Source organism: Gymnoscopelus braueri (assembly GCF_963280865.1).
Source record: "Gymnoscopelus braueri genome assembly, chromosome: 1".
NCBI classification, from domain to species: Eukaryota; Metazoa; Chordata; class Actinopteri; order Myctophiformes; family Myctophidae; genus Gymnoscopelus; species Gymnoscopelus braueri.
The window spans coordinates 1,330,617-1,343,389 of NC_137603.1; the positions used below are offsets into that span (position 1 = coordinate 1,330,617).

General features: G+C 40.5%; 1 protein-coding gene across 1 annotated transcript in view; it reads right to left on the minus strand.

Moving 5' to 3' along the window:
* Positions 1 to 12,773, minus strand: part of LOC308083044 (AP-2 complex subunit alpha-2-like) — a 91,477-nt gene that overhangs the window by 32,967 nt on the left and 45,737 nt on the right. Inside the window, exons 13-15 of the mRNA XM_080425155.1 lie at positions 8,640 to 8,737; positions 4,214 to 4,445; positions 3,608 to 3,784 (exon numbers count right to left, since the gene is read on the minus strand). Of these exons, the coding sequence (XP_080281281.1) occupies positions 3,608 to 3,784; positions 4,214 to 4,445; positions 8,640 to 8,737 (507 nt within the window). The remainder of the gene's footprint in view (positions 1 to 3,607; positions 3,785 to 4,213; positions 4,446 to 8,639; positions 8,738 to 12,773) is intronic.

Sequence of the window (12,773 nt, forward strand, 5' to 3'; positions counted from 1 at the left end):
GAGGCGGAGGTGAAGATGGAGAGAAGGCTGCAGGAAACAGAAAAGATGTGCAGCGGGCGAGAGAAGCTGTGTGTGAGGCATTATTATTCTAATTATTATACTGTGTAAAGTAACTAAGTACATTTACTCAAGTACTGTACTTAAGTACAATTTTGAGGTACTTTTACTTCACTGGAGTATTTCCAATTTTCAATACTTTCACTTCTACTCAACTACATCTCAGCGGCAAATATTGTACTTTTACTCCACTGGAATGATTTGAACATTTTAGTTACTAGTTACTTTACAGATATAAATGATTATATTATAAAACATACATTAACCACTTAAGACTTATTTTATACCTAGGCTATGCGACGCGTTGTGAGCTTGTAGATCTGCTATTTTCAAACATGTTTGTACTTTTACTTTTGGTACTTTAAGCACATTTTGTTACCAATACGTTTGTACTTTTAGTAAAAGTAAATTTCGAGTATTTCTACATTGCAGTATCGATACTTTTACTTAAGTAAAACATTTGAGTACTTTTTTCCACCACTGTGTGTGAGGCCCTAGAAACACATTATTATTATAATTATTATATTGTGTGAGGTCCTAGTAACACATTAACCATCAACTATGGAATCTATACAGAGATAATTATACTGTGTGCGATGTAGACATTTTTAATCCAACATAATATCATTTATTTCAAATGTCAGGTTGGTGGGTGCAGTCATTATCTTGTATACAGGGTTATAAATGTCAGGTTGGTGGGTGCAGTCATTATCTTGTATACAGGGTTACAAATGTCAGGTTGGTGGGTGCAGTCATTATCTTATATACAGGGTTACAAATGTCAGGTTGGTGGGTGGGTGCAGTCATTATCTTGTATACGTGGTTACAAATGTCAGGTTGGTGGGTGCAGTCATTATCTTGTATACAGGGTTAAAAATGTCAGGTTGGTGGGTGCAGTCATTACCTTGTATACAGGGTTAAAAATGTCAGGTTGGTGGGTGCAGTCATTATCTTGTATACGTGGTTACAAATGTCAGGTTGGTAGGTGCAGTCATTACCTTGTATACATGGTAATAAATGTCAGGTTGGTGGGTGCAGTCATTACCTTGTATACAGGGTTAAAAATGTCAGGTTGGTGGGTGCAGTCATTATCTTGTGTACGTGGTTACAAATGTCAGGTTGGTGGGTGCAGTCATTATCTTGTGTACATGGTTATAAATGTCAGGTTGGTGGTAGAGGTGCTGCGATCATGATTTTTGCGATCTGATCCGATTCCGGTCAGGTAGCATCAAAACCGATCCGATTCCGATTAATTCCGATCCGATATGGCACGGCAGTTAATATTAATATTTATTTTAATAAATGTTAAAAAAGGATTGATCAAGTGATAAACAGAGAACATAACCTCCACAGAATAATAGTCAACAAGTTCCACAACAGTAGTTTAGAAAAACTAAACAGTGCCAGTGGGTTCGCTTTAACCTAAACAGCAGCAGTAAATAAAATACAAAATAAAATAAAAGATCCTGTGTAACACAAACTTGGCTTCCGTTTGACATGGTAATTTCAGGTAAAAATAAATAAGTCACATATATAAAAATAAATAAAATCCCTTTATACAATAACAATACACACACAATATTGTCCAACTGTTCAACGCTGAGTCCAGGGCTCTAATTCTGCCCAAAAGCAATGCTACCATTGGTCTACTAAAACAATAGGGTGAACAAATAACAAAACGTATTATTAATAGTCCACAAGTTCCACAACAGTAGGTTTAGAGAAAAAAAGGTTTTATTTATTTTTATATATGTGACTTATTTTTTTTTTACCTGAAATGACCATGTCAAACGGAAGCCAAGTTTGTGTTACACAGGATCTTTTCATTTATTTTGTATTTTATTTAATGCTGCTGTTTAGGTTAAAGCGAACCCATTGGCACTGGTGATGGGGTCCACCCAGTGCGCAGTCAGACTCAGTAAGGACATGTCGTGAAACTAATTGCTTCTGCACTCTCCAGTCTCCACATATGCCGCGGCGTCAGGAAACCTCGCACTTCTTTATGAATCTGCGGGATGGCTATTTCAGTAAGATAACTGCGGTTGGGCATATCGTAGAGGCTCTAGGTGCTCTATTAACTCTTTGACTGCCAGAGTATTTTCATAAAGTACTCCCCCATTGCCAGCAATTTTCGTGTTTTTTTATTATAATATTTTGAAAATGTTCATGAAAATAATTTATCAGACTGTTTTTTAAAGACGCAGCACAAATCCGCCACTAGAGAGCAGCACATGACAGCTTGATCAGCTCCTTGGGTCACTGGCACCCTTCTTGAGAGATTAGACAGTGAAATGCATCAAAACGGATGTGACGTGGGCTCATATTGTCCGATCGGCCAAAATTACGATGTGATACACGACGGCGATGACTGATCGTCACCCAGACCATAGATTATAGAAGAGAACCTGTCCGTTCGTTTGTTATACCCTGTGAAAAAACGTTTGTTTACCTATTCTGGACGAAAATGACCGGGGAAAAAGAATCAAAAACCGGAAACGGAACCCAGGTCATGAAACCGGATGCAGATGTGGGTGAAGTAAGTGGAACTCGAAAATAACATTGAATATTAAGCAGCATAGCGGAATCAGAGATTAAAAAATGAACACGCATCCAACGCGTCAAACGCGTCGATGGCGTGGGTGGATTAAGTAGTGGATTAACACAGCGTGTTGTTTTTTAGACACGACTTGCACTGGGCTGTTGGGTCCTTTTTAACACGAAATACTCCCATACGGCTGACATCGCTGCTTTCTGCTCGTACTGTAGCTCTGCTTTGTGTCGGAGACTCGGTGTCGGGGCTAGCCTCCAGCCGTGCTAATGATAAACAAACACTGGTGCGATCACATGGCCGCTGCATGCTGGAGCCAGTGTTGCCATATTTTGTGAGAGAAATAAGCGACCAGGTCTAGGAAAACAAGCCCAAAAGAAGCAACTAGGCCCATGAGCACTTTAAACCTATATGCAATTATGCATCTGATATATTCAAAAACTCTTGCAATAAAATTTGGAATGTTTGGAATATTTTTTTGAAACATTCTAACAACACAATTGCTCCCCTGGGCACAAAACATTTATAAACATATTTGAGAACCACTGGTTTAAATAATAATTGCAAAAAATTGGAAGCAAACCAAAATAAGCAAGTACACAATAGAAATAAGCCCCAAAAACCGCAACTACCGATTTTTACAAGCAACTTTACAGAAAAAGAAGCCCAAAGTCGCTTATAATAAGCCGACATGGCAACACTGGCTGGAGGCAACGTGCTGGGTGTGGGAAGGATCAAAGTGCTGGAGTGGATTACTGGAATGGAGTGCTTTAATAGGAGCGTTTTATCGGTCATATTGCTGCGATCCGATCAGATTCGATCCACAATTTTTCATTGATATCGAGCCGATATCCGATCAGTTAATCGGATCGCGGCATCTCTAGTTGGTGGGTGCAGTCATTATCTTGTATACAGGGTTATAAATGTCAGGTTGGTGGGTGCAGTCATTACCTTGTATACATGGTTATAAACATCAGGTTGGTGGGTGGGTGCAGTCATTACCTTGCTGTTGCTGTTGTTGGTGTGTTCGGTGCCTCCGTTGACGTTGCGCTCCTTCTCCTTCTCCCTCCGGACCTCGTCGATGTCGGGAACGTTGCCCGGACCCTTCTTCCTCTTCAGCTTAGCTAGGATGGAAGACTCCCTCTCTGGGAACGGGGGCATCTCCTCCAACACTGTAGCCTGAGGGGGGAGAGAGAGAGAGAGAGAGAGAGAGAGAGAGAGAGAGAGAGAGAGAGAGAGAGAGAGAGAGAGAGAGGCAGAGGATAAGACCTAATAAAGTTTGTTCCGGGTACAAAGGAATCAAAGCATCGATTGCAAAGCCAGCGTTTCAATTTACAATGTATTCATTTATCAGACACAGCTCAGTCTCTGTATTATATATATATATATTATAGTACACATTACCAGTATATCAGTACTAGCGATACAGCTCAGTCTCAGGTATTTTATATATATATATATATATATATATATATATATATATATATATATATATATATATTATAGTTTACATTACCAGTATATCAGTACTAGCGATACAGCTCAGTCTAAGGTATTAAATATATATATATATATATATATATATATATATATTATAGTATACATTACCAGTATATCAGTACTAGCGATACAGCTCAGTCTCAGGTACTCCACAGCTCTCTGCTGCAGCTCTACGTCTGCGTTCCTCAGCTGGCTGTCGGAGTGCAGCACTTCCTGGATGGTGACCTTGACCTCTGGGAACAGGTTGATGAACTTGATGTAGGCCGACAGCAGCAGAGCGCGGGTCGGCACCGAGCAGAGGTGGAACTTAGAGTGAAGCAGGTTGAACTGAACCAGGGGGCTGACACACACACACACACACACACAGACACACACACACACACACACACACACACACACACACACACACACACACACACACACACACACACACACACACACACACACACACACACACACACACACACACACAGGTTTGTATCAGAGATGTGGACTTGAGACTCGACTTGGACTCGGGTAAAAAATGTGGTGACTTTAGAATGACTTCATCAGAGATGCTGCCAGCCCTGCGTCCTGCGCCTCTGACGCACATTTTTAATAAAGGACGCATTAAACCAACCATCACAGCGTCCACGGGACGCATACAACCAAAGCGAGCCGCGAGCCGCGCACCAAACCGAGCCGCGCAGCCGTGCTCCAGAGCGAGCCATGCAGCCTTGCACCAAACCGAGCCGCGAGCCACGCACCAAAGCGAGCCGCGCACCAAACCGAGCCGCGATCCGTGCACCAAAGCGAGCCGTGAGCCGCGCACCAAAGCGAGCCGCACACCAAACCGCGAGCCACACACCAAATCCGAGCCGCGAGCCGAAACACCGACGCGCGACACGTTGTTTTCAGATCGTTATTTTCGGTGCGACACAAGCATAAATCATTTGAAGGGAATCCCACTTTTTAAGAAGAAAACACCAGAGCAATAAATACTGCTGCAAAGATCTACTTTTCTTAAACAAATATCTCTGTTCCGTTTACATTCTCTTCCCCCTTCCACAAAGTGTTGTTGTTCTTTAGTTCCTATCTATCTCTGCTCCTATGAAGTGTACATTATCTTTTTCATATTATTATTATGAACTTTATATGGTAGTTTGTACCCTGTATTCTGAGTTTGTGACTACAACAACTAGCAAAATAGAATTTACATTACCACAGTGGTTCTCAACCTGTGGGTCAGGACCCCCAGGGGGGTCCCCACATGATTTTTGGGGGGGGTCCCCAGATGACAGTGAAGTCACAATTTAAGGACTTTTAAGATATTTTAATACCTCAAGAAAAGAAAAAAGACTATTACTGCATCCAAACTAATCAACAAACTATACTATAAATACGGTCAAAATTGTGAAATAATATAAGAAAGAGGCGATCTACAAGCAAGGCGTTGTGAGCTTCTAGATCGGATTTACAAAAACAATCATACGACCTTGTAGATCTGCTATTTTCACTATGTATCTGTGGAACTGAGTCAAACTAAATGAAATGCCTCAACTCCTAATTCCAAGCGCTTGTCAGGGTGGGGGGTCCCCAGGTCAGATATGATTATTTTGGGGGGTCGCTGCCTGAAAAGATTGAGATCCACTGCATTAGGATATAATGTACACGTGTCTTATCCTAATCCTAATCCCAACCTCAATCTTTTCCCAACCTGAATTGTAATCCTAACTCAGTATTTCTGTACATTTTCATTATTTGACTTGTCCTCTCCTGTTCTTAGGGACTGTGCGTTTTTTAACACTAAAACACGCTGTAGCTTCTGCCAGCATGTTTAAGCATTGTGACTAATCTGTCAAGAACCACAGAATATTTATCTCCATTATAATGGATCCCCTGATGGTTGCTAATCACTGAGGGTTTCACTGTGCAAAATTCCGTGAAAAATAAATGTCATGGTGACCTCCCGTTGGCTTGTTGTACGCCGTTGAAAATGGCATTCTAAAACACAGGAGCCGAGATACAGAATATTTTGAAAATACTTTAACCAGGAAGTGAATGTAGCAGTAAATCTTTGGATCGCGTTATCTCCTGGTTCTGTGTGGGAAAAAAATAAAAAATAGTATTTACTTTTTTCTCCATCAAGGTGAACGGGTGGATTTGAAATGAACAAAAATGAAAACGACATCACATCAGCACTAGCGCCCCCTAGTAATTAAAAAACACACACAGTCCCTTACTGTATCCTTCTTCTGGTACTGACCTGGAGCGTACGGTGTGTTCAGAAGCATCCTAGCATACAGTGCACACCTAGCATACAGTACACACCTAGCATACAGTACACACCTCCTAGCATACAGTGCACACCTAGCATACAGTGCACACCTAGCATACAGTACACACCTAGCATACAGTGCACACCTCCTAGCATACAGTACACACAGTACACACCTAGCATACAGTACACACCTAGCATACAGTACACACCTAGCATACAGTACACACCTAGCATACAGTGCACACCTAGCATACAGTGCACACCTCCTAGCATACAGTACACACCTAGCATACAGTACACACCTAGCATACAGTACACACCTAGCATACAGTACACACCTAGCATACAGTACACACCTAGAATACAGTACACACCTAGAATACAGTACACACCTAGAATACAGTACACACCTAGCATACAGTGCACACCTAGCATACAGTGCACACCTCCTAGCATACAGTACACACAGTGCACACCTAGCATACAGTACACACCTAGCATACAGTGCACACCTCCTAGCATACAGTACACACAGTACACACCTAGCATACAGTACACACCTAGCATACAGTACACACCTAGCATACAGTGCACACCTAGCATACAGTGCACACCTCCTAGCATACAGTACACACCTAGCATACAGTACACACCTAGCATACAGTACACACCTAGAATACAGTACACACCTAGAATACAGTACACACCTAGCATACAGTGCACACCTAGCATACAGTGCACACCTCCTAGCATACAGTACACACAGTGCACACCTAGCATACAGTGCACACCTCCTAGCATACAGTACACACAGTACACACCTAGCATACAGTGCACACCTCCTAGCATACAGTACACACAGTACACACCTAGCATACAGTACACACCTCCTAGCATACAGTACACACAGTACACACCTAGCATACAGTACACACCTAGCATACAGTACACACCTAGCATACAGTACACACCTAGCATACAGTGCACACCTAGCATACAGTGCACACCTCCTAGCATACAGTACAGACCTAGCATACAGTACACACCTAGCATACAGTACACACCTAGCATACAGTACACACCTAGCATACAGTGCACACCTCCTAGCATACAGTACACACCTAGCGTACAGTACACACCTAGCGTTCAGTACACACCTACTAGCATACAGTGCACACCTAGCATACAGTACACACCTAGCATACAGTACACACCTCCTAGCATACAGTACACACCTAGCATACAGTGCACACCTCCTAGCATACAGTACACACAGTACACACCTAGCATACAGTACACACCTCCTAGCATACAGTACACACAGTACACACCTAGCATACAGTACACACCTAGCATACAGTACACACCTAGCATACAGTACACACCTAGCATACAGTGCACACCTAGCATACAGTGCACACCTCCTAGCATACAGTACACACCTAGCATACAGTACACACCTAGCATACAGTACACACCTAGCATACAGTACACACCTAGAATACAGTACACACCTAGAATACAGTACACACCTAGCATACAGTGCACACCTCCTAGCATACAGTACACACAGTACACACCTAGCATACAGTACACACCTAGCATACAGTGCACACCTAGCATACAGTGCACACCTCCTAGCATACAGTACAGACCTAGCATACAGTACACACCTAGCATACAGTACACACCTAGCATACAGTACACACCTAGCATACAGTGCACACCTCCTAGCATACAGTACACACCTAGCGTACAGTACACACCTAGCGTTCAGTACACACCTACTAGCATACAGTGCACACCTAGCATACAGTACACACCTAGCATACAGTACACACCTCCTAGCATACAGTACACACCTAGCATACAGTGCACACCTCCTAGCATACAGTACAGACCTAGCATACAGTACACACCTAGCATACAGTACACACCTCCTAGCATACAGTGCACACCTAGCATACAGTGCACACCTCCTAGCATACAGTACAGACCTAGCATACAGTACACACCTAGCATACAGTACACACCTAGCATACAGTGCACACCTCCTAGCATACAGTACACACCTAGCATACAGTACACACCTAGCGTACAGTACACACCTAGCGTTCAGTACACACCTACTAGCATACAGTGCACACCTAGCATACAGTACACACCTAGCGTTCAGTACACACCTACTAGCATACAGTGCACACCTAGCATACAGTACACACCTAGCATACAGTACACACCTCCTAGCGTACAGTGCACACCTAGCATACACACCTGGAGCGTGAGTCTCCGGCGATGAGGTTTCCAAACTCTCCCAGGATGTAACCTCCTACCTTCACCAGGTTCTCATGACACGCTGGAGCCTGGAGAGCCTGGAGGAAGAACCATTAAAACATACATGTTACTGGAGGAAGAACCATTAAAACATACATGTTACTGAATGAAGAACCATTAAAACATACATGTTACTGGAGGAAGAACCAATAAAACATACATGTTACTGAATGAAGAACCATTAAAACATACATGTTACTGGAGGAAGAACCAATAAAACATACATGTTACTGAATGAAGAACCATTAAAACATACATGTTACTGAATGAAGAACCATTAAAACATACATGTTACTGGATGAAGAACCATTAAATATACATGTTACTGGATGAAGAACCATTAAACATACATGTTACTGAATGAAGAACCATTAAAACATACATGTTACTGGATGAAGAACCATTAAATATACATGTTACTGGATGAAGAACCATTAAAACATACATGTTACTGAATGAAGAACCATTAAATATACATGTTACTGGATGAAGAACCATTAAAACATACATGTTACTGAATGAAGAACCATTAAAACATACATGTTACTGAATGAAGAACCATTAAAACATACATGTTACTGAATGAAGAACCATTAAATATACATGTTACTGGATGAAGAACCATTAAATATACATGTTACTGGATGAAGAACCATTAAAACATACATGTTACTGAATGAAGAACCATTAAATATACATGTTACTGGATGAAGAACCATTAAAACATACATGTTACTGAATGAAGAACCATTAAAACATACATGTTACTGAATGAAGAACCATTAAATATACATGTTACTGGATGAAGAACCATTAAATATACATGTTACTGGATGAAGAACCATTAAATATACATGTTACTGAATGAAGAACCATTAAATATACATGTTACTGGATGAAGAACCATTAAAACATACATGTTACTGAATGAAGAACCATTAAAACATACATGTTACTGAATGAAGAACCATTAAAACATACATGTTACTGGATGAAGAACCATTAAAACATACATGTTACTGAATGAAGAACCATTAAATATACATGTTACTGGATGAAGAACCATTAAAACATACATGTTACTGAATGAAGAACCATTAAAACATACATGTTACTGAATGAAGAACCAATAAAACATACATGTTACTGAATGAAGAACCATTAAATATACATGTTACTGAATGAAGAACCATTGAAACATACATGTTACTGAATGTACAGGAGACATGCTGGAGCCTGGAGGAAACTCAGACATCCCAACTCTCCCGGAAGTTCCGGGAGTCTCCCGATAATTAGCGTCCACTAGAGATGCGCGGATGGGTTTATTTGTCACCACGTTTCCAAGTTCATTATTCATTCGCCATCCACCAGCGGTAATTATATCATCCTATTTATAGATCCGCACCAACCGTACCAAATAATAAGTTATTTTCCTGACGTTAGTTTTCTTATAAACAATGTTACTCACCACTGTCGCGATGCAGTGACTGTATACAATCCACAACCATGGTAACAACAAGCGCACGTCTTCATTCACTTACTTTTGCTTTCAACCTTTTGCTTTCAACCTTTTGCTTTCAAACTTTTGGGCTTGTTTGGCACTTGTTTTGGGCTTGTTTTCATAGACCTGGCTGCTTATTTCTCTCACAACCTGGCAACACTGGCTGCCTGCAAAGCAACGTGTAGTAATTGTAATTTGTGCCTGGTGTAAAATGACGTAATATTAAAATACTACAAACGCACACACGGTGAAATGTTGTGCTTTTTAAAAGCTATAATAGGCCTATAGATAGATATCATTAATTTAATTCCCGCATAATTTTACCCGCGGTTTATCCAATATTAACACATTGGGTGCCAAAACCGTATATATACGGTTTTGCGCATACTAACGTTGAGTGCCAAAACCGTATATATACGGTTTTTGAAAAAAAAAAAAAAAAAATTACTTTTTTTTTTTTTTTTTTTTTTTTAATTATTTTTTTTTTTTTCCTTCACAGCAACAGGAAATATCACTCCTACAAGATTTAGACTCCAATCCACCTCCTGGTTAACTTATGACTTCAAAAACCTGTATCTCGGCTCCTGTGCACTTTTTTTTTTTACAATGTTAATTTAACTATTTTCAACTGGCTGCAACTATGGAATGGATTTCCGAATGTTTTAAATTTTTTCCCCCCGATTGTACGAGACCTGTATGTTTGTAATGAGGGGATCACCGTGAGGACGGTGATCACTGAAAATATTTTGTGACTACTTGAAAAAGGTTCAAAATGTTTAAAAAGTCCTGGCACTCAAAGTATAATATTTTAATAAACCTCTGGCACCCAATGTGTTAATTAATAATTATATTTGATTGACCCAAATCCACCCAAACTGCGGTTACCCGCGGCACCCGCGGGTAAAACCGCCACTACAGCAAACTTTAGATGTCAATCTTAGCCAATGAGGATGGAATATGAAGTTTTACACAGATCGGTGCAGTTATAGGTAAAAACATGAATCGGCCTGTTATAGCGCCACCATGAGGCTGATTGGAAAATTTTCAAGTGGCATTTATTCCTCGGCATAGTGGGAATGTACGTGCAAAGTTTCACGGAAATTGCATGCTGTGCTCATTATTTGAGGCATTGTGTTGAAAACGGAGCACTCCTGCAAACTTTGGAAGCCATTTTGAGCCAATCAGGATGGAATATGAACAATCTGAAAGACCCGTTTTGTTTAATGACTATAGAGATACTCTGTACCGATTTGCGAGATTTTTCGACAAAATCTGTAAGAGTACTGTCAAAAAATATGTTTTGCACAAATCGGCCACCTGGTGGCGCTATAAAAGGCCCATGTGAAAAATTTTGGGCAGAAGTTCGGAATTGGCATCCAGGGAGTGTGTGTGCACAGTTTCGCTGCGATCAAGCCAACGGTGGCAGAGATTAGCTGCTCACAGACGGACACACACACACACACACGGACGGACGGACACACGGACGGACGGACAAACGGACGGAGGGTAAAACATACTCTCTCGCCATGCCTTTCGGCCTGGCGGAGACAAAAAACTAAACAGAGAAAATGTAAACTCCAAGGAGCAAGTGGGCTAAGACTAGTTTGTTTATGTGAAAAGATTTTATTTATCATTTATTTATTTTATCTGGGCTTTGTTTTGAAATTAATTTTATTTTTGCTAAGACAAAATATATTTAAAGTTATTCTTTATTTTATCAGAAACTTGTATTTCATTTTTGTTAAGACAAAGAAAAAGATTGTGCCTGGCTTACAGTACAGTTGGCTTCATGGCTTGTAATATCTACCTCAGGAATAAAAAGGCATTCATTGATACAGTATTGAAAAGAGGGTAAGAGTATTGTTAAAATTGTATTTCATTGTTGTTAATGTTAAGACAAAGAAATATTATAAATATGCCTTAGTTTGTGCCTGGCTTACAGTACAGTTGTCTTGTTATCTACCTCAGGAATAAAAAGACAGCCATTCTTTGATAGTCTTGAAAAGAGGGTAAGAGTATTGTTAAAAAAAAACTGGATTTGACATTTGTGTAAGGAAAAAAAAAGTTTCCAGTCATTTAGTTTACAGAAAAGAGAATAAGAGAAAACAAACAGTATTGTAAAAAAAAGAAGAAGAAAATACTGGTCTGGATTTGTGTAAGAGAAATAATTAAAAAAATATATTTTTCGCTCATTTGTCTGGAAAATAATTTTGTGTTTAAAAAATTGTGAGAAAATCGTGACAAATCGTATCGTGAACCTCAAATCGTGATTCGAATCGTATCGTGAGTTAAGTGAATCGTTACATGCCTAGTTCCAATGTTAATAATAGTAATACTAATAATGACTACAGGATAGGTGGGCACTAGGGACATCTGGGCACCATATTTTTTGGATGGCACCTGGATGAGTGGGCACTGAGATAACTGGGCACTGGGACGAGTTGGCACTAGGGACATGTGGGCACCTGAACGAGTGGGCACTTAAGGGTGGAGATATGTGGGCACTAGGACGAGTGGGCACCAGGAAGACTGGCCAGCGCAAGCAAACTAGACTTTTTCAGGACAAACTGGTC